The following is a 24,374-nucleotide window of genomic DNA, read 5'->3' as shown; positions in this document are numbered from 1 at the left end:
ATGGATGTCCTCCAAGCAAACGCAAACCTTCCCCTGAACTACAACATGTCCAACAACACAGAGAAGCTGTGGTCTCCATTTGAAGGATGTGAAGAGCAGCTCTCTGGTATTCTGGTTGCGCTAAGTATACAGATAGTCAATGTCATTCTGGGTATACCAGCCAATGTGATGGTTCTGTCTCTATTGCTAACAAGAACAGGTGAATCTTCCACTTCAGACATCTTCATATTTCACCTCGCTGTTATGGATACTTTCTTTGGCTGTATGGCCCCTCTTGACCTGGTTAATGTGTTTCTCCTTAACAACAAAAATGCCTGGCGTGCACAGCAGTTTACTTATGGTTTAAAAGACATGGGAGGTCCCCTGTTTCTCTCCTGTATCTGTTTAGACCGGTATGTAGCAGTGCTGCATCCCATCACTTTCACAGGCCTCAAAGATCACAAATACAGAGCAGCCTGCTCGGTGGTGGTGATGGCCATTACTGTTCTCTACGCTACTGGCAAGGCTATAGGTGGAATTCCAAATTTTGACAAAATATTCACCTTCGGCATCCTCACTGCCTTCATGTTCATGGTCTTCTGTAACATCTCCATCCTGTGGGCACTGAAGCGATCTGGACCAGGGAAAGATGAGATGCACCCCATGAAGAAGAAGGCCTTCAAGATTGTTCTTTCTATTCTGGCTATTATAGTGTTTAATTATCTTCCGCCAGTCACCCTCTTTCCTTTCCAGCAATATTATCACACTTACCTATTTAAGTGCTACATCCACCCCATCTCCTTCTCCTTTGTCAATCTGAGTAGCAGCACTCAGCCTTTACTCTACCTGTCCAGAGTGGAGAAGGTACCTTGCCTGTCAAGTAGCAAGATGTGCTGTTCAACAAAGACCTCCTGTCTACGAAGATAAAGTATTTTAGAAATACAGTACTGTGACTGACAGTAGGGCTATGTGGCAACCAGGCTTCACAAAGCTGTTTCTATCACTTCCACACCTGATGAGATTATCAGTTTTTTATTATCACTGGTACCTCCAGCAGACAGTTTCATAAACCTTCTTGACTGAAATTGTTCCTCCCTTAAGAGGTTCTTGAATTGAAGAGTATTACCCTTAAGAGAAGGGTATTACAGCGAATAGCTCAACAGATTTCAGTGAATTCCCTAAGGGAAACTATTACTTATCATAGGTAAGGTTATCACACAACATACAGTAAATGTTAATCACAAAATAATATAGGTTGCAAGTCCAACCAGTGGTCTAAAGGTTAATCTGCACTTTCATTTTATGTTTATATTTTCACTTACAATATTGTTTGTGCAATTTTTAATGTTGCAAAGTTGTGTTTTCTGTGTTTGTTCCATTGTGTCATTATGATGTTTGTAAGTTGTTTTGACTGAATATCTGGAGGCACTTTAAATAAATTAAAATAAAGCTGGTTTTGCTTTGATGTTTTTTTAAATAGATACAGAACATCTATCTGTGTCAATAAAAACACTTCAATCTATTCACAATGGCTTGTCAGAATGCCATCTATATTATTATAACAAAAAATAATTTAAAAAGTTTAAAAACAAACTGATCCTGCTCCATACATATACTGTATACAAAATGATAGTCTCAAGGAGATGTTATGATAAACACGTTACACGATATTAAAGAAAGCAATATTTCAGGAAAATTATAACTCTATATCCTCACAATGTTTTTTATATCTTTAAAATGTTTGAAACTGATTTTTTAAAAATTACTTCTACATTCTTAGAGGGTAAATCTTAAATCTGAGATCATCATAGGTACAACTATGAAATATTTCATGAATAACTCAGTAGTCCAAATAAAAATAAATAATTTCTTGCATCTGCTTTACTTGAACTTGAACTTGAACTTTATTGCCATATGTAACCGGTACTGGTACAATGGAATTCTTACATACAGAAAGTCTCTCGATTGTAAAACAAGTGTAAAAAACAAAACAAAGTGCAAACAGTGCATCAAGACAATGTACAAACAAACAATAGACAATGTGCAAGTAAACATGCAGACAGTTTGAATGTAAACAATACAGACGTGTAAACAATGACTGGAGACGTACAATAAATACATTACAATGAGGTAGATGGTGATGGTGTAGGTGTGGTCCGAGGGGGATGGCTAAATGTGTTCGCCAGTCTTACTGCTTGTGGATAGAAGCTATTGAAGAATCTAGTGGTAAGTGTCCGTATGCTCTTATATCTCTAGCCTGAGGACAGTGGGGTGAAGAGCTCATGCCGGGGGTGGTTACTGTCCTCTGTGATGGCCAGAATTCTACCACGGCAGCGGTCCTCATAGAGCTGTTTAATCTCGGTGAGACCGCAGCCGATGATCTTCTGGGCCATATTGACCATTCTCTGCAGTGCCTTTCTTTCTCGCGAAGAGGTGTTGCCATACCACACGGTGATCCCGTTGATGAGGAGGCTCTCGATAGTGCAGCGGTAGAAGTTCACCAACACATGTATTGGCATCCCCCATCGCTTGAGGCACCTCAAGAAATAAAGGCGCTGCTGAGCCTTCTTCATGATAGTCAGTGTTCACAGTCCAGGTTAGATCTTTAGAGATGTGAATTCCCAAAAACCTAAAGCTGGTGACTGTTTCCACTTCCGTTCCATCAATACTGAGTGGGCTGTGAGTGTGTGGCCTGTGTCTCCGAAAGTCCACTATTAGCTCTTTCGTTTTCTTTATATTCAAGTCCAGGTTATTGCTATGACACCACCTAAGCAGCTGTACAACTTCATCCCTGTAAGTGGACTCATCATCATCACTGATCAGTCCTATTATAGTGGTGTCATCGGCAAACTTGATGATGCGGTTGTTGCTGTGTCTTGCTGTGCAGTCGTGAGTAAATAGGGAGTAAAACCTTGGACTCAGACAGCAGCCTTGTGGGGTTCCAGTGCTCAGGGTGAGTGGTGTTGATGTTTTATTGCCTATGCGCACCACCTGTGGTCTCTCGATAAGAAAGTCCAGCAGCCAGTTGCAGACAGAGTTGCACAGACCTAATCCCCTGAGCTTTGTCACCAGTTGACTGGGTATGATGGAATTGAATGCTGAACTGTAGTCCACAAACAGCATTCTGACATACGAGTTCTTAGTGTCCAGGTGTTCCAAGGCTGTATGCAGAGCCAGGGAGACAGCATCATCCACTGATCTGTTGTTCTGGTAGGTGAACTGCAGGGGGTCCAGGGACTCTGTGATGGAGGAGTTGATGTGTGACAACACCAGCTTCTCCAGGCATTTCATCACCACAGATGTTAATGCTACTGGGCGGTAATCATTCAGGCATGTCACTTTTGTCTTTTTGGGGGTTGGAACAATAGTGTTTTTTTTTAAAGCAGGTGGGGACCATGGACTGTGACAGGGAGGAGTTAAAGATGTCTGTAAACACTGTGGTCGGCTGGGCTGCACATGTCCTCAGGACGCGAGGTGGTATCCCATCAGGCCATGCAGCCTTACGGATTTTCACCCTGCTCAGAGTCTTCTGCACGTCCTGCTCTGAGAGTTTCAGAACAAACTCGCCCTGCACACTTGGCGTCTTCTCAGCATTGCCCGTGTTCAGAGCATCAAAGCGGGCATAGAAGTGGTTCAGTTCGTCAGGCAGGGATGCGTTGTTCGTGTCAATCTCCTGGCTGCAGCCCTTGTAGCCTGTGATTGACTGTAATCCCTGCCACAGCCTCCAGGTGTCAGCGCACTGCATTTCAAGCCGCACTCTGTAGCTCCGTTTAGTGCTTTTTATGGCTTCTTCTAATGCATACCGTGATTTCTTGTACAGCTCTTTGTCCCCCGATTTGAACGCGGTGGATCTTTCTTTTATTTTATTGCGAATGTCGTGGTTGAACCACGGTTTCTGATTGGGAAATGACCTTATTTTCATTTCTGGTACACAAACGTCGGTGCAGTATTTAATATAGCTGGTGACCGCATCTGTATACTCATTTAAATCTGTGTCGGGAGCTCTGCATGCGTCCCAGTCTGTACTATCAAAGCAGTCTATTAACTTGCTTTCCGCCTCCTCAGACCAACAACGCACTGACCTGTTCGCAATGGGGGATGTCTTCAGCTTCTGTTTGTACTCAGGAAGCAACAGGAGAGCAATGTGGTCCGACTTACCGAAACTCGGTTTGGGAAGCGCTTTGTATGCTCCTTTTATTGTTGTGTAGGAGTGGTCTAAAATATTGCCTCCTCTTGTCGGTACAGTGACATGCTGAATGTATTTTTGCAGAACTTTCCTCAGATTGCAGTGGTTGAAGTCCCCAACTACAATTGAGACGGCTTCTGGGTCGGAGTTTTCGTGCTTGTTGATAATGTCGTGGAGTTCGCTATGTGCTGCTTCCACGCAGGCTTGAGGTTGAATGTAAACGGTTGTGATAATAGTGGCGGAAAACTCCCTCGGCAAATAAAAGGGTCAACATTTTATGGTCAGGTGGACCATAAAACTCCCATAAAGCGACTTTAAACTCTGGTGGACTTATAAAGTCCACCAGAGTTTAAAGAATAGAACCAACATATTGATTATATTCTTCATTTATATTGTGATATAATACAAAGGTTATAAAAAGTATTCACTCCCTTTGGCATTTTCACATTAAATGTACTGACATCATTGGATTCAACATGTATTTATTCTGGAATTCTTAGCACTGATCAGCACAACAAGTGTCAGTTCTTTTTATAGCCACTGTTTATAAGCAGAGATGCAAACCATGTTGCAAATCAGTACCACAGTTCCTGCAGATGTCTTTATCAGATAAATCATCATGTTGGTATTTTAAGACCACAAAACTGCTTCACTTGCTGGTCCTTGTTGAATTGGATGAATTTATTTTATTTAGTTGAGGTTGACAGCCTCTGCTTTCTATGTCCCTCAGTCAAAGGCTTCATAATAATAATTCTGCTGTATTTGCCTCACAGTCACATAAATCCTATTTTAGGAAAAATGCTGAATTAGAAATCAAATTGAATTATGATAAGGATACAGAACAGTTAGTCCTGGGCAGGTCAGAGCACTCAGCACCAGTCTTCTCTGAGACCAGCCACATACACAAGAGGAGCTCAACCCACTACTATCGATACAGGTAGATGCTACACATTGGTGTTGGTGGAGGGGATCTCCATAACCTGTAAAGTACTTGAGTGGAGTGTTGAGAAAAGTGCTACAGTATATACATGTAAGGAATTATTATTATTACTACTGGCAGCAGATCAGCAGGCTCTCCCAGCTATCTGCCACTCATTAACATTAATGAGCACAGAATCTAAACCCTGGAGCACTGTTGGTCAGATCTTGGTTATTGGGCTGCTCTCAGCCACGCTCTGTTCTGACATGAAAGTTCTGTTTTCTAGTCCTGTCCTGCTGCTGACAGTCTTGTACAGTCTCACTTCAACTTCCACTCTGGTCCTCCTCCTGCTTCCCTTCTCATCCTGCTCCTGCTTCCTGTCTCATCTTGCTCCTGCTTCCCTTCTCATCCTGCTCCTGCTTTCTGTCTCATCCTGCTCCTGCTTCCTGTCTAATCCTGCTCCTGCTTTCCATCTCATCCTGCTCCTGCTTCCCTATTTTTTATTCAAATGGCAGTCAACCCAGCTCATTACTAGTTTTGACTCTCTGCAATAATTAAATGGTTTGCTGATATCCCTGCCATTAGATTGGTGCAGGGGGGGATTACTGGCTAACTCCATGCAGATAACCTTCCACAGTTTCATTTTAAATTATACTGTTGTATCAAATATGGTTTGAGAAAACTATTAGGAATTAGAACATGAATTTCCAAGATTGGTGTATGTCTACTATGTATCAATAAAAAGCAATTTATACACATATATTCAAGCAATATACATTTCTGTTTAAACAATAATAAAATGATCAAAATAAACTTACAAAAGAGTGAGTTTATGACCCAATCCGCCTTGATGCTCACAAATGTCTAATCAAAATACACACTGAAACACTCCTCATAAACAGCACATTTACATTCATACACTTAAAAGATAAATATTTATGACTGTCATGAGTCACACACTTGTTTGGAAGAGCCCCAGTTGGTGAGGGTCTGTGTTAACAAACAATAATATTTTTCAGGGTAATTTCAACTGCATATCCACTTCAATATAACAATAGACAATTTCCCCAGCTGTTGCTAATTATCAGCTTTAATCTCACCACACACTAACCATGGAAAGTAAAGGCAAACCTGTTGGTTGTATTTGAATATAGATTTCATCTTGCTCAATTCCAAACGTGAAAAAGTCCTGTTGACACTGAAGTAAGATGTGAAGACGGGGTTAATTTTAAGTCCTTTCTGCATGAAGATTAGACTTCTAAGGCTGGAGTTTATGGCAGGAAGGGGGTTAACTGATGATTCCAGATGCGTGCTAGGAGAGCTAGGGAACCCCCTGGGACTTAATCCCTGACCATTTGGCCACAAAGCTGTAAACTGGCCAGACACGTGACCTCCCCCCTTTACCATAACAACAGTGATGTCAGAAGCGGAAAGAAGAGGATATATAAACCTAAAGTTTGTACCGGCACTTTTGAGCAATACTTCGGTTTTGTTGTTTCTTGCGTCTCATCCGAAGGACGGCGCCTGTTTACAAGACTTTATTGTTCCTTGCCTGTAATAAACTCATCTGTTTAACTTCATCTCGGGATCCAGAACCTTATTCTTTCTGTTACAACAACACTAATGGAGAAGGTTTATACATAGACACCGGTGGGAGAATATGTAACCTTGGCAAGGAGCAGAAATATAGAAAGTGTTATATATGATGAGGTTAACATGTATACAGTACATTAAACTTTCTCTCATTAAATTTCTATCATATTTAGTGTGAATCAGATGTAAGTTCCGATGAACACAAGACACAGTTCTTTTCGGTCCCACATCCCCTAAAGCAGAAAGGGATAAACAATGACTTATAACTAAAAAGTCCACATAGTGGCACCGTGGCATAGTGGTGAACATTGCTGCATTGCAACACTGGGGTGCAATCGGCGTGAAATTTGTAGGTTCTGTCTGTGTTCGAGTGGGTTTCCTCCAGGTTCTCTACTCTCCTCCCACAGTCCAAATACATACTAGTATACTTACATACTGTACATACTAGTGGCTCCTGTTAAATAGCAGCCATATCACCCTGCAACTCACAACTGGCAACCCACTGATGCTAAGCAGGTGTGAGCTTGGTCAATACCTGGATGGGAGACCTCCTGGGTAAAACAAAAGGTTGCTGCTGGAAGAGTTGTTAGTGGGACCAGCAGGGGGTGCTCACCCTGTGGTCCATGTGGGTCCTTATGCCCCAGTATAGTGATGGGGACACTATACTGTAAACAGGTGCTTTGAGTGGAGTGTCTAGAAAAGTGCTATATAAGTGTAAGCTATTATTATTATTATTAAATTGGCTCTGGAGTGAGTATCTGCATGTTAATGTCTGTGTATCTGCCCTGCGATGGATTGGCTTTCTGTCCAGGGTGTATTCTGCCATGCTCCTGTCACTTGCTAGGATAGACTTTGGCTCACCCACGACCCAATGTAACAAAAAATAAATTTGAAATCCTGATTGTAAAAGACTGATATAGTAAATGTAATGAATATATTACTGATTCTACTTTATAAGTGTGGTTAAGTACCATTACACTATGGGACTGTGCAGAATTTACATCTTGTGAAAAACTATTGAGGTACCAAAAATGGATGTTACCTTCATAAAAAGAAGGAAAATACCACTTAACTCTTTTCTGATTGTTTGAAAAGTAGGAGGACTTGGTCTCTGACTGTTGTAGAAAAAGAAAGGAAATACTGTATAATCACAGATGAGTTATTCAATAGAGAGGAAGGTAGATCAACTCTGCCCTGAATTGGGGATGTCATTATATAACATAACATATATATATATAACTTTTTCTTTTATTAAAAGAAGTACAACTGTCACGGACTCGGAAAGGACGAACCGTGGAATGGCAGGAGAGCGTAAAAGACCCTATGCGTATCGGCGAGACGGGGGTTAGCCCGGACTCAGCTGTTCAGGAAATGCTGTATAGAAAACTATGCCCTCAGGTAGTGGACGTGGGGTGACCTGGTGCTAGGCGGGTCTCAGGACATCCGAACGTCAATGCTGAGTGAAGGCAAATGAAAGATTCAGAAATATATAGCCCCAGAGAGAGAGAAAAAACGGAAGAACAGCAAAGCACCGTAAACAAGAGACAGGACAAAGAAGGAGCACCTTCTGGCTGCAGAGGGCGTGACCACAACTAAGTGTTCCATGTTTTCCAAGAAGCAGTCCTATTAACAAACGTTCATGAAACTTCGGCAAATATAACATTCCTCTCTATAAACAAAGGCAGATAAAGATAAACATTGCTTGAATTGGAGTTCATAGTGGACACCCAGCACTCCTCACCCCTGTATTAATATTGACTTTGCTAGACTTTTGTGCCATTTCTATTTTAAAAACTTGAGATCTGAATAGCACATTTAAATGAGTCAGGGGAAAGGGAGAAAAATCCCTTAGATTAGGTAGATTAGATTATGAATGGATTAGGTAGAAGGCAAACTGTGTGATTTGACTGGGTCAGGTGATTTGAATGGTTTCCATAGATCAAAATCAGGTTATTTTTGGCAAAAAGGATCCCGTTCAAAGCATAATCCTGAGAGCTTTTTATGACACAATATCTTAAATCAATAAATTTAAATGGGTACATGAATATGAGGGATTTTTTTAACATTCACATTGTATTTGGTTTTGGTTATTCCAAATTAAGAAATACATGTTCATAGTGAGTCTACATTGCACAGAACCCACATTTAGACAAATCTTTTACATTAAAATTTTGACAAGTAACACAGCTTTGGGACTACAGATCCCATTATTACAGTAATAATATTGAATCATGAATGCTAAGGGTATTTATGTATTTATCACAACCTTATCATGCAACTCTCTACTTTCAGTACATATCCAGATATATAGATCAAATCAAGTTTGGATTACATATGCTATGTTTCTGTTATAGGAAATACTGAAAGGAGCTATACAGGAGATAGTTGTGTAAAGTTATGTGAATGACCCCCTCATCATCTCATATCGCCGACCACCTAATCTGCGTAACCTTGTTCACAGCTCCCTTGCAACAGAGCTAACTCCTACATCAGAAAGACTACAGAAACTAAAATTATCCTGCAGCTAGGATCACACTTTTCACCTTCTCTCAATGACAGACTAATTTTCTTCTAAATTCTCTCTATTCATGGTAGGTTTCATTTCACCTATCCTGACGACACACTACCTGATTGGCCGATCTTTCTGTCCCCTGCTCCCACCTCCAGCTTACTTACACATTACTTTTGCTTACTTCCCTGTCTTTCTCACACCTGAAGAAGGCTCCAAGCCAGGGGTGTTTTCTTTCTTCTCTTTTCAGCATTGAATAAACCTACTGTATTACGTGATCCTTTGCAGCCTACGCATGCTGTCACAGCTACCCACCTGAACTAATGTTGGATGCTGCTGAGGAATGCACAAACTGTAACTATATGTTAGTATATGAATTTCAAAGCTGCTGTTGGATGATGTTTAAATCTGATCACAGTGTCTTTAATTTTCATTGATACTGTACATAATAGAGATATATTGAAACACTTTAGACTCTTAAAGTGTTGCTTAAGAGAATACATTGGTAATTATTTTTTTTTTTTACAATAGACTTTTTAGTATGCAGCTATGGACTGATTTCAGCAGCTCAGATTGTTACAATACGGAGTTGTGTACTAACCACCTTAAGAGCCTTAAGTAGCCTTAAGAGTTCTACTGTCGAAGTCTGCGAACAGTAGATAGTGTTACCTTCACCCCTGCACTGTGGAGGTTCACAGCTCTATGTTGAGTGTCCTCAACTGCAGCTGTTTTCCTTGGCCTCCCTGGTCATTGTCAATTGCTAAGCACAGCAGTACCAAGGTTTCTTTCTTTTTCAAGATAATCCAGATTGTCGATTTTGCTATGTCCAGGTGCCAATTAAGTTCTTCTTTTGTTTCAGCATCCACGCTCCTTGCATTTCTTTCAAAAACAGCTCTGTGGTATTTGTTTGTTGGTTTGGGCTTAGTGACTCCAAAGGCAGACACCAAGGGGAAGAGCAAAGTCTAAATCCAACACTACACACTCACAGCCCTTTTATTTGTGCACAATCACTGCAGCACGAAACACCTGACCACTAAGAAACACCTGGCCGCCAAATGTCATAATACTTCTGCTCACCTGAAACAGGGGGATGGAACATAAAAAGCGGTATTGTTATAATATGTTAAAGTATATAGCCCCTTCTGTTACACAGGTAAAATGCATTCTGGATGTCCAGGGATTGTCCCACCTTATGTGCTTCTGGAGAGGGCTCTAGGTTACAGGGACACTTGCTAGGAGCTGGTAGTTTTTGGTATTGGATGGAAAAAAATGGAAACGTTTGCTGGTCTGGTAACAGGATGTTGTTTGGTCTGTATTGTTTGTCATTGCATAATGCCTGATTTGAATTGCCTCTCTATAACCTCAAAAGGAGGATGTAGGATACTTCAGAATTGCAGTGAGGTTTTGTGGGCAAGGTGTGACTACACCTACCATCTACAGTACCTGGAGGCAGACACTTTTAATTTCATAAGGAGAGATATACAGACAGGGTGAATGAAGTTTGTATATTTTATTATATCAGACTGATAAAAAAGCATAATTTAAAATATAAGTATATAATAATATCTTTATTTTAAATCTTACATGCTTATCATACTTGTTACTATTTCTATGTGGATTTTGATTAAGTTAACGTCCCCATAAAGTCATAAATTCTTTAAAGGATTTCTTTTTTTTTAAGATTGCAGTTGGTGCATGCAATGGATTCAAAAGATTAACTACACCAACTACGATATTTTGTTTTTGAAGTCAAAGCAATGTGCACTCTTTAAGGTATTGGAATCTAACAGCAGCTGTCCCATATTTTATCTTATAAACTAAGGCAGCCACAATAGTCAGAGGGGCATTCTAGCCAGTGTAGCGTTTTTAGGGAAGATACAGTAAAACTCAACTCTCTCTGGTGCACTGAGCTCTATTCTTATCCTCTGGTCACCTAAGGAACTGCACTAAGTGATCGTATTACATTACATGCTAACCTGATAGCATTACCATGTAATTTGGGCACTAAATTAATATAAGATTGTAATTCTAAGAATTTACGAAAGGGGTATTTTGAATTTGTGGGATTACATATTTATCCTTGTTTCCACGAGGCAAAAGAAACACTTTCTCTCCATTTTGATGCACCTTTTGGAATATGGAGAAAGGTTCCCCTTTTAGAATAGAACCCATTTAGAGATTTGTCGATTTGTTTCCTCTGACTTTGTTTTAGAGGGCACGGAAATCCTGTAAATATCTGACAAAATAGTCATAGACTATTGTCATTATATGTTTGCCATTTCAGTTCCAGCAGGTGACTTTCTAATGATTTTCCCCAAACTATGTGACAAAAAGGAAATGTTTAGAAGCAGACAAAACTTGTATATACCTCAAACAATGCTGTGTTTTAAGGAACATAATGACAAAAATGTTAAAAGATCAACACTAGAATTTGGCCTTGATCGCATTAGATACATTACATTAAGGAACTATGCATTTTCTGTAGAATAATGCATTTTCTGTAGAATACTAGTTACTGAAGTATTTCTTTCCATTTCTGACATTTTAATTAAGAGAAAACTGTTCAAATATTTCTTTTAGTACTGTAAAAACATTCTGTATCTTGGCTGGTTTTATAAATCAGCCTATTTTCCAGGCTCCCCCAGCACAATAGGCTAAATTATACTTTGTTTTTGCATGCCACATATGCTTAAAGCCATCAGGGCTCTAGACTGTTTGCATCTGCATATTTAGCCACCTCCTAAATATGAATGGGGGATTTACGTTGTGAGTGGATGTGAAACATATCCAACATAAAAACTATAAGTGTGTAAGTCTAACACATTCTTACAAATCGGGGGTTATGAAAATGGAGAATATCAGGAATTGACTGAGCAGTTTAGTCGATAAGTAAAATAATTATTCAAACCCCCTACTTGTAAGTAATTTCTCCAGACCATACCCAAGTGATTGGTATGATTAGAGGCACGTGAATTCTTTCTTCTCAGCTTTGGTGAAAAGAGTAATAATCCAGACACACTTGGTTAAACAAATGTTCATTAATAATGACAAGACAAACACTATGCTACATACAACAAAACGTATAACACACTCTATACTGTATATACAATAGTTATAGACAAGGTGTTTCAGAGGCCTAACATCCTAATCACCCAGAACACCTCGGGCTGTTAATTGAACTCTTAAATAATACCCACAGAGGTCACAATAAGTGGCATGCTTCCTTCTTAATAAATGCAATTCAACCTGCAGTTAAATCTCTCTCTCTGCAAACCCCAACGCCACAAAATAAATGGGAGCCTATATCCCTATTCTAAAAAGGCACCCTAAGCGGTAAAGATGTCTCTAACTGGGGTATCTTTTACCCAGGAAACCCAAGGTTCAAATACTTAGCTCCAATCAGGCATTGTTTGGGTGATCATGAAATGGGGGCTTTTGCCTGGCACAAGCTTCTCTTGACTCCTCTCCCTCTTTCTCCTCCTTTTCCTCTTCTCCCTTCTGTTGTTGTCTGTTCCTCTTGCAATAATGTGCCATTCTGCTATGCTGTTCATAGTTAATTTCAATGAATTATTCTGATTACATTTAGTAAAATCAAACCTATTTTTCATTTTGTAACTGCTTCCATACAGAGTTGCTGTTGAGCATATCTTGGCAAGCAACATGTGCAAGGCAGGGTTCACCCTGCACTGGGTACCAGTCCATCACAAGACACACACAGTCACACCAGGGCCAGAGTTCTCAGAATACAATTTACTTTCCAGTATGTCTTTCCAGTGTCAATGCTAATCACTGCTGCCCCAAAACACATTATAGCTGTATGAAACATTAGTTCCAATTTTTATTTAATTTTTACTGCTCACAGAAAACAGCACATATGCAGTATTATAATTTATGGATGTATATTACACATTTGTCAGTGCTGCACATATTGTAAAAAGGTCCCTTGTGTTCTTTCCCGCATGTGATTTAGGACTGTAACAAAGGTCTGATGCACACACTGGTCACATGACCTCTGTTGAGATTTATCTTAATCTTTTACTTATTCACCAGTGGTATTTACATGCCGATTTATAAGTAAGCCATCATCTTCTTATTTACTGTAATTTTAATTATTGTAAACAAGTTAATGCATGTTTTGTTTGTTTTGCATTTGCCTTACCTGTTGTAAATCCACAGAGTTGTCTTATCTGTCTGTTCCACCATGCTGTGTGAGGATGACAGAACCTATCTCACCCCTGGATTAAATGTAGGCCTCCTGTCCATTACTAGGACTGTAAGTGGGTCATAGAGTTTTTAACCTGGTGCTCATGGTGTAGCTTTTAATCTTTGCTTTGTCTTTCTTTAGTGTGGTTTGTGTATTACTAATTACAAATTAACAATACTAATGTAGTGTGGTCCATGTTATTAATTTCTTTTGGAACTGCCAGTAAGAATTTCCCTTAAAGACTGTACTTTCCTCTTTTTGTTGAATATTCTAGTTTTTCTTATTGTTTTGTAAACAGCTTTTCAGCACAAGAGCACAAAGAAACATTTTTTTGTACAATCGTTTTTTGGTGTTTTCATGACCTCTGTGGTGACCCCTGGATTTACTTTCAAGCTGTTTTATCATAACGGTCACTAGAAATTCCATATATAATTGATTGTGATTATGAATACTATGAATATATTGTGAATATAATGTTAGCCCAACTCCTTTGGGCAACCAGTTGACCTTAGACCCCTAGAGGTTTTTTTCTCTCTACTAAGGAGTTTTTGGTTCCTCTCCTCCATTGTCTTCTGGTCTCCTGTTCTGTATTGACAAAATGCATGGTCACTTGCATTGTTAAGTGCCTTGGGCAACCTTGTTGTGAAAGGTGATATATAAAAATACATTAAATTGAATTGGATACTAGTCCGTGTGTCTATGTGTTTGCAGGCAGACAATCTACTCCCATGGATCAAATCATAACTTTAACCTTGCTTTTCTCAGTTGAATTTTTGTCTTTCCATGTCTTATGAGTGTTGCAATCTCACAGGGGGGAGGGGGGGTATGCAATCATCAAATGGCCATTTAAATGAGGACTCAAGACACAGACACACACAACACAATGTTGTTTATTTAGCTCAAAGAAAATAAAATAACAAACTTAAATTAGCCTACCTCATAGTTTGGGCAACTAACTAACTGAGCCTTCCTGTGAAATACTAGGGGTAGCTCAGGCATTCCCAACGTTTTTGGGTCTGTGCCTCCCTTGACCTGTCAAATTTTCCACATGCCTCCAATAGGTTGAAAATAGGTTCTATGGCAGTGTGATATTTTACAAAAGATTATAAATTTGAAAAGGAAATGATAGGTCAAAATAAAGACACAGTGATCCAATTTTTATTATTTTTTAATAATTTTCAAAATCAAAATACTCCTAAAAGCTCAATCAAAATAGTAAAAATATTTGACAAAACATTTTATTGAAATTATTGAATGTGAAAAAAGTCAACATGCAAAATGCAAATTAAATGAATAAAATACATTTAGAAAAAAATGTACATGAATGTTTTTAAAGAAAGGGGGGAGAAATACTATATAATGTCTTTTTGTTTGTGCCTGTTAATGGGATGGGTGGGCTTGTTTTCTATACATAACATATCAAATGGGTGTCGTTGTTGTTCAGCTGCTTAATCCAATTGAATACTGAAATCCTTGCCTTTCAGTTTTTTAGTAATCTGCTCGTTAATACAACTGATTGTATTATCTGACAAAGACACGTTTCAGAGTTGTTTAGCAGCAGACTCCCAGACATAATAGGGACCATATCGACAGCACCTGGTAAAATCAGTTCTTCTGCAATAGTATTGTAACGCATATGGCCGACATTAGAGGTTGTGCAAACCGGCTTACCAGCGCAGTGAAATCACCGCCCTTCCCTATGAATAGCAGGGACTGCAGCCACCAGGCTGACGGAAGATTTCCCTTTAGCTCAACTGGCTGGGTCCCCATTGAGTGACGCCGGAGGCCCGGGTTCAAGTCCCCAGTGGTGGGGTCCGACCTGAGGCAGCAGCAGGGGTGCATACCCACATGAACCTGAAAGTGCTACAATACTTAACTTAATAATACTTTTAACCCTAACCCAAAAGCTCTACAGTATCTTTTTGTCACAAGCAGCTGTTTTGGCAGATGAGTTTGTGCTCACGCACAAAAATGATTTCATGTCTGCACGCGAGGAGAAGACTTTGTCTGCTAACGGGTAAACAATTCTAATACTAAGACATACTGATGCAGCACAGTCGTTTACTGTTGCGGATGCACTGCCCTTGTCTGATCAGTCTTTCTGTGGTTTCCGGTGTATTAGTTCCAGACATCGAAATGGGTTTTATTACAGTGCTTTAACATTGTGTACATTTGCAATGCGACCTAGATAGGGGGTTTGTTAAAGTTGGGGTACGCCCTTTATTACCCATTAAAGGCATACGTTTTATTTTAGGGAATGACTTGGCAGGGGGTAGAATATAGCCTATTGTTTTTTTTCCTTGCTTTAATGTTTGTTTTTATGGGTGGGGTGTTACATCCCAGTGTGATCCTTGTTTGTTTTGATGTTATGTTTCAAACGTCCTGACTGGTTGTTCTCACTCCCCAGCATGATGTTTTTTGCATTGTGCTACTTGGTGCGCAACTTTGTATGATGAAAGAGAAGCTTTGCTGGGGATCATAGCTCGTTTAGAAAAGCAGCTTTCTGTTAATTTCTTTAAAGTTGCGTGAAAAATACTCACAAGTGTAGAGAATAGGCTTATTAATAAGAAAGAATTAAGTGTTCTGAGCTTTCCCAAATGAGGCCCCATCTCTCTGTTCATCTCTGTGGTGCAGCCACAGAGAAACTATTCATGTAGGCTGATTTAAGGTTTCCTTTGATAAGGTTTCCTAGGACAGCTCCCAAAGGGGGATGCACTTAGCTAAGCCTGGCTATCATGATCAATGGTCATCCATTGGCGCCTATCTGTCTAGGGAGTGCCAGATGGCCATCTGGACTGCATTCCTAAGTGTCAGGAGTAAGTGACTCATATCTCACCTTGATCAACCAATCAGGGACTGGTAGGGCCGAGTAACCCACGTGGGACTCTGATGCCCATGGAACAGCCAATGAACGAGCTGAAGTTCCTCCAGGTAAAAACAGGCAACACAGAGAGCCTGAGAGATTCAGTAAGATTCAGTGGAGAATTCTGTGGACTATTCTAAAGGGAATTCAAAGGAGAATTCCAGGGCAGGACGGCCCAGAAGCAGAAGGCTCCCAAGGGCAGGACATTCTTGCAGCGCACCTCCTGACCATCCTGAGACTCAGCCCGGACAACCACGGAACGGCCAGTGTGTCCGAGTGTCAGAACTTTAATTTGTTCTAAGAGTCTAGAACGGAGGTTGCCAGAGAGTAACCAGAGGATCCACCCGAGGTTAGCACCAGCAGCAGGCCTCGTGAACAGGTCAGAACTGTGGACAGCTGAATCACTATTCAGAACTAGTGCTTCATCAGGAACGAACTGGTCCTCTTCCTGACTTGCTGGGACCCACAGTCATCTTTTCTCCTGTGCACAAACTTTGCTAGTTAAATCCAACACTAACTAGCCGGTCAGTGAGCATCAGCAGCGCACCGTCGCAAGCCGCACAGCACAGCCTGGCACACAGCCAGAGAGCGTGGATTGGACAGCAGCAGCCTGCAACTGTTTCTTTGTGCCCGCAGGAGATCTGAATCCCCAGAGATTGGATGAGTATTCAAGCCTTCAGAGAGCACACTACATTACACAAGGCTTACTTACTGTATCTAACTACTGTGAACAGTTTCCAAATGGCATTTCAATTTATTGGGGAGCATGCTCTTGGCAGACGACACACTGAGGACGTTCTTCATTGTCCACAATTGTGCAAGTGAGACCGAAATCCAAGTAACTCTCATCATACTTCCTGTATTTGTGTTTCAGTTTCTCTTTAGATCTTGGCTCCGTGTCCTTCACTTCACGCTTTTAACTCATATTTAAACACCTCTCCATTGCGATCGTGTAACAAAAAACTCACAAAATAACTACTGATAAAAAACATGTGAAACACCAAAGCTGCACGGTCAGCTGCCGTCAACTGGTATGCTGCTAACAGACTGCCGACTCTTGTGTCCAGTGTCATGTGACACAACCTAGTACCTTCAGATCTTCTCCTTATGTGACTCATACATTCTGTGTACACAAACAACGGGTTTCACTCGTAATAAATATTTTCTCAAAATGCGACGCAACGCACAGTTTGGGAACCACTGGGGTAGCTAATCTGCTCCTGATTTAAATACCTCTAACAGATCACTATTGTTTTCTTTTTGTTTCTCCCAGAAACATAAAATGAAAATAAGGCTTCTTTATTTTCCTCATCCCAAGACATCTGCCAGAACTTTGTCTTCACAATTTCCTCCTACTTTTTGGGTTCGTTTCCTTTTTTTTTCTCTGTGTCTTCATGTCTGCCTGTTCAGTACTCCTTCTATGCGCTTTAGTCCGTTATGCTGTGTCTCTCCCTTACAACAAACAACATTAGGTTAGAATTCATTGCAGCTTTTCAGATAAGCAGTAATTCCACACACAACATGATTCCTTTCATCCAATCCAGTATTCCACACTTGTTAACATCTCAATGAATAAATGAGAAGAAACTCACAGTACTGTACAGCAGTTTAGTTGTAGCAGGATTTCTCTTGGGTTTGCGTTTGCTTCTCTGGTAGTTCTCTCTTGTGTATCTCTCTTGCGCGTCCTTCTCCTCCAGTTCTGTCTCCTGCATGTTCTCTCCTCTGGTGATTTGATTGTTTGCTTATATAGCTTGGAACAAGGTGAACAATTGTCCCCTATCCCAGTAACTATGCAATGCCTCTAAGTGCTGGCGTTCATCTGCCACGATCTTTGTGTGGACAACAAAATCTATAACCCATTAGTTCTGTTTAGGTATCTGATGTGTGAAAAACAATTCAGATTACTTACCTTGGAGGTAATTACTTTAAAAGATTCTGTTTCTGTTCTCATAAGCGAGCACTTTTGTGCTGCCACACATTAAGTATCATTAAAGGGTGATTGTGTGAAAGACTTGGGAAGAAGAGTTTTTGTGTAGAACTTCACTATTTTGCATAAATTGATACATTTCCTTTGAAGAATAAACTAATAATGTTAGGTTACTAACCTGAGAAAACTGCAATCATTTCCAAATGGGGAAGTGGGACCTCACTGTTGTAGAGAGTGTAAAGAAGAACCCAGATGCATTCTAGCTTTCTTCATCTGCAAGCCAGTATCAGTGAGGCTGTTTAACAAGCATCATGAAAGGGAGAGCAGCAATAGTCAAGATGTCACAAACAGAAAGACGATTAAGCAACGGTCATAGTGAGTACCGAAAAGCTTGAGTACAGAACCTTAAACCCCACTGAAATCCTACCATGCTGTTTATTAAATGAACAGTCCGTCTCACCAGCCAATTCTTGTATTGTCTTAGATGTCTAGTGTCTGCAAAACACAAGTATTGTTCCAGTGTGTGGAATGGTGGGCTGCAACAGACGTACTTGCAGATGACACAAAGAATGAAAGTCCTCCTGATCAAGAAGGGGGAGACTGGAAAGCTTGTAACATCATGGCTTATGTGGAAGGCTAAGAGATCCTTGGGCACACACACCATATTGGACAACAAAACTCCTACAGGGAGTCCACGTAGTTCAATCCTACTGGTTCCTTGTCCACTCCGGTATGATATGCCACAATGGCTGCTGGATAGTCCCAAAGAGCAGAAACCACTTCTCCCCGGAACAATAATTATTATTGTACAGGCAGTCCTGGTTCGGCGTGAGGTGGGGGAACAGGAGGGAGAGATTCCTGCTGCGATGTGCTGGCAGTGACTCTCTGAAGACTGGCTAGTTAGTGTTAGCTGAACTAGCAGAGATTTTGCAGATGGAAAGTGACTGCGGTTCCAAGCAAGTCACACTCTTTAGACGGGAAGAAGGCCGGTTCGTTCCCGATATAGTGCTAGTCCTGAATACTGAGATTCAGCTGTCCACAATTCCGACAATAGTTCACTCATTGATCAGGCGAGCGTTTGCGGTGAGGTACTGGCGGTTCACGAGGCTTGCTGCTGGGCTAACCTCGGGCGGATCCTTTGGTTACGCGCGGGCGACCTCTGTTCTCAACTCTTAGAACAAAGTAAAGTCCTGGCACTCAGACGCACTGGCCATCACGTGATTGTCCGAGCTGAGTCTGAGAATGTCCTGGAGGAGCCCCTTCTGGGCCTTGTGCTGCCTGTTTTATCTGGAGGAACTACGGTCATTAATTGGTTGAAAGTTTTGCGGGCATTCGAGACCCACGTGGGGTTACCCTGTCCTACCAGTTCCTGATTGGCTGATCGAGGTGGAGGATGAGTAACAATGCACTCTGACATTAGGGTTGTAAACCTTGGGATGAGACTCTCCCTTGGAATCTCCCAGACAGTAAGGCACCAGAGATGACCGTTTATTAGGGCGGCTGGAGAATCTCAGCCTTGGTAGCTGTTCCTTGTCAGGAAACTCTATCAGCTCGAAAAATACCTTAAATGTGAACCAAATGGAATGGCCTCTCTGTATCCAGCACCACTGAGATAAACAGGAGAGGGACTGGCAAGGGAACAGCAAACTTAATTCCTGTATTTTTAATAAGCCTTGTCGCTACACAGTTATATAGCACTTTTCTGAACACTCCACTCAAAACACTTTAAAGGTATTGGGGATTCCCCTCCACCACCACTAGTGTGCAGCCCCACTTGGATGATGCTACGGAAGCCATAGCGCGCCAGAACGTTCACCACACACAAGCTTTCAGTGGGGGGGAGAGCAGATTTATGAAGCCAGTTCAGAGATGAGGGTTATAAGGAGGACATGATTGGTAAAAGCCAATGGGAAACTTGACCAGGACAACAGTGTAACACCCATACTCTTCAAGAGGAACAAATCATTATATCTCATTTTTAATTTCTTTTTTAAAAATTAAAAAAATCTTTTATAATATTGTGGTATTTTTCGGGTTTGGCGAGGACAGACACAGTGACTCAGACACTCGTTGAATGAAAAATGGTGCTTTATATTTTGGCACAGCCAGCACAGCACCCCCCCCCCCCCAAACACGACTGTAATCATTTTTTAAATAAATTTTAAAAAAGTGTCATCTTTTTCTTCTGTCTCTTTTTCACCCGCTGCGATTCAGGTGTTAATAAAACGTGCTTACAAAGAATGTGGTATACAGTAATACTGCCAGCTATATAAATACATATACAATATTTAGATGCTTAAATTAATATCATTATATTTTTTTTAGAAACTAGATTCCATACGTGATACTAGATCTTGTTTATATTAAAGTTATATCACTGGGCAGTGGCTAGCTTCAGGACAGCACTGCTAGAGCATCACAACTTTGGAACACTTGTTTTTCCATACTGTAGTCTTTGGGTAAGCTGTAAGTTCTTTTTACTTCTTAATTAAACATCTGAAACACTTTAATTTTGTAAACTTAGCACGCATTCCATACAGAAATAAAATAGTTTTCTACAGGTGTTAAGAAGATTAGCAGGTTACTGACAAAATAGCTGACAAAAATAGGAACTCAATGTTAGTTCTGTCTTGCATTGTCAGATTGTGAATAAATAAAAGCATTTTATTAAACACACGTTTGTGATTTTAATCAAGATGGAGGTAATGGGGACTCTCTATTATACTCTCTATTATATTGTAGTGGATTCACCTTGCATTGGGGCTGAAGAGAAATATAAAAAATATCAATATAGTGTTAAGTGTATTATACTACTATTTGAGCTGCAGTACATGACTATAATTATATCGTTATTAATTTCTTTAGATACGCGATTCCATATTATATTCCCTATTAATCAAATTCTAAAAGTATGCATTTTTTTACTCCAATAACGAGCGTATAGACAGAAAAGGTTAAGACTTTTCACAAAGTATATAAACTTAATATGGTCAGAAGGAGCATGTAAAACATTTCTAAAATAACCACATGTAAGACTTATGCTTAAAATGTTTAGGAAGACTGTGGAATACTGGTGTGTATTTTTTCTTTAAACTACTGATGTGCCAGAAAAAACTGCATCAGCTGAGCGTTTGTGTGTTGAAAGTCATCTTTATTTCATATGCATATGGAAGTCTTGCTTGTAGCACAAGACTTAAAAACTAGCGTTTGCAGGGCTCCTTTATATAGTGGAACAGACAATACAAGATACACTCCTACATGACTGCTCTGCTTGCATTGTGGCTATAAATGGTCATTCTAAAAAGCTGACCATTACATATATATCCTTTACTGCCTATGTATCCTTTAAAGATATATAATTAACAAGATGTAATTCAAACTTTTAGTTAATTCCTTCACTACCAATACCAGCCATATACAGTTTACATAATATGTTTATGTTCCTAAATTAATATTGTTTATGGTGGTGTATCGTGGTGTTACTTTTTGTCAATGAAAAAATAAAGTATTTTCATTTACAAAGACATTTACAAAGAAAGTGGACCGGGGTAATACTTTGAGCTTACAGCCTGTCCAAGGTCATTCATTATTAATACTATTAGTAATAATTTCTGTAAAGACTTTGATGCACAAAATATTTCGGCATAATTAAAATATTTATGATAAGGGTGTGTACTTTTGTTCAACTGAGCAATCTTGATTTTCTAAAATATACAGACTGAAGCTTACCCAGCTCATTTTGAATGGCTGCATCTGTACAGAGGGCTTGTATCTGAGCCTAGGATACAATGCGTAAAGGGCTCAGTTTTCCATATTAAGGTTATAGCTAAGGCTGAACGAGAAGACAAAAACGATCTGGATATTCTCTCATCTGGTCACAGTATGCCTCTGGTCCTAAAGATTATGATGGAGATGAAAAGAGACAACACTACTCTCATATGACCAAACTGTGATAAGTGTCAGCTGCCATGGGCCTGCCTGGATGACGCCCTGGATGATTGGTATGTGCCATCACAATACGTATTTATTAGTCTTGCCTGTCAGGTTTTCATCAGAGTTGTTTAACGAAACGGTCTTAATGAATGATATACTGAACGTATGTCCTCTTGATATACAGTGCCTTGCGAAAGTATTCGGCCCCCTTGAACTTTTCAACCTTTTGCCACATTTCAGGCTTCAAACATAAAGATATAATTTTTTTATTTTATGTGAAGAATCACCAACAAGTGGGACACAACTGTGAAGTGGAACGAAATCTATTGGATTTTTGAAACTTTTTTAACTAATAAAAAAATGAAAAGTGGGGCGTGCAAAATTATTCGGCCCCCTTGCGTTAATACTTTGTAGAGCCACCTTTTGCTGCGATTACAGCTGCAAGTCGCTTGGGGTATGTCTCTATCAGTTTTGCACATCGAGAGACTGAAATTCTTGCCCATTCTTCCTTGCAAAACAGCTCGAGCTCAGTGAGGTTGGATGGAGAGCGTTTGTGAACAGCAGTTTTCAGCTCTTTCCACAGATTCTCGATTGGATTCAGGTCTGGACTTTGACTTGGCCATTCAAACACCTGGATACGTTTATTTGTGAACCATTCCTTTGTAGATTTTGCTGTATGTTTGGGATCATTGTCTTGTTGGAAGATAAATCTCCGTCCCAGTTTCAGGTCTTTTGCAGACTCCAACAGGTTTTCATCCAGAATGGTCCTGTATTTGGCTGCATCCATCTTCCCCTCAATTTTAACCATCTTCCCTGTCCCTGCTGAAGAAAAGCAGGCCCAAACCATGATGCTGCCACCACCATGTTTGACAGTGGGGATGGTGTGTTGAGGGTGATGAGCTGTGTTGCTTTTACGCCAAACATATCGTTTTGCATTGTGGCCAAAAAGTTCGATTTTGGTTTCATCTGACCAGAGCACCTTCTTCCACATGTTTGGGGTGTCTCCCAGGTGGCTTGTGGCAAACTTTAGACGAGACTTTTTATGGATATCTTTGAGAAATGGCTTTCTTCTTGCCACTCTTCCATAAAGGCCAGATTTGTGCAGTGTAAGACTGATTGTTGTCCTATGGACAGACTCTCCCACCTCAGCTGTAGTTCTCTGCAGTTCATCCAGAGTGATCATGGGCCTCTTGGCTGCATCTCTGATCAGTCTTCTCCTTGTCTGAGCTGAAAGTTTAGAGGGACGGCCAGGTCTTGGTAGATTTGCAGTGGTCTGATACTCCTTCCATTTCAAGATGATCGCTTGCACAGTGCTCCTTGGGATGTTTGAAGCTTGGGAAATCTTTTTGTATCCAAATCCGGCTTTAAACTTCTCCACAACAGTATTACGAACCTGCCTGGTGTGTTCCTTGGTCTTCATGATGCTCTCTGCGCTTTCAACAGAACCTTGAGACTATCACAGAGCAGGTGCATTTATACAGAGACTTGATTACACACAGGTGGATTCTATTTATCACCATCAGTCATTTAGGACAACATTGGATCATTCAGAGATCCTCGCTGAACTTCTGGAGTGAGTTTGCTGCACTGAAAGTAAAGGGGCCGAATAATTTTGCACGCCCCACTTTTCATTTTTTTATTAGTTAAAAAAGTTTCAAAAATCCAATAGATTTCATTCCACTTCACAATTGTGTCCCACTTGTTGGTGATTCTTCACATAAAATAAAAAAATTATATCTTTATGTTTGAAGCCTGAAATGTGGCAAAAGGTTGAAAAGTTCAAGGGGGCTGAATACTTTCGCAAGGCACTGTATGTAACACTTTGTAACTGGCTGAATATATACCTTTTGTATTCTGATAACCCTCTCGATAAGATCTGTTAGGTTTATATGCATATTCTATGTATTAATAAATGTATCCTCGTGTATTAGTACCTGTGTGTGTGCGTTGTTTGAGTTATGTCGCATGGTTGGATTCTAAAGCCATCAAAAGAATCAACTTTGTGATTTACTGCTACGATTAATAATTGTCCCAGTAAATGCCCAAACCCTACAGAACTGGTGCCTTCAGAGAGCCACTACATTTACATTTTGGCTATGGCAACGTTACAATATGGAAGATTTAAATTTTCCCCACATAGACTTTGAAAAACCTAATGGAATGTAAACAGCAGAAACCAAACATTATTAAAAACCAAACAGCCTGTTTAACAAATACCGCACAGCAACACCAAACATAGTATGTGAATTAATCATATTATG

At 40.2% G+C, this 24,374-nt stretch overlaps 1 protein-coding gene across 1 annotated transcript in view; it reads left to right on the top strand.

Moving 5' to 3' along the window:
• LOC102682815 (G-protein coupled receptor 20-like) overlaps nt 1–24,374 on the top strand; it is a 76,154-nt gene continuing 51,780 nt past the window's right edge. The window contains exon 1 of the mRNA XM_069180144.1: nt 1–869. Coding sequence (XP_069036245.1) covers nt 1–869 — 869 coding nt within the window. The remainder of the gene's footprint in view (nt 870–24,374) is intronic.

Source organism: Lepisosteus oculatus, chromosome 18 (genome assembly GCF_040954835.1).
Source record: "Lepisosteus oculatus isolate fLepOcu1 chromosome 18, fLepOcu1.hap2, whole genome shotgun sequence".
In the NCBI taxonomy this organism is placed as follows: domain Eukaryota; kingdom Metazoa; phylum Chordata; class Actinopteri; order Semionotiformes; family Lepisosteidae; genus Lepisosteus; species Lepisosteus oculatus.
This window is presented reverse-complemented; position numbering and strand designations above follow the sequence as displayed.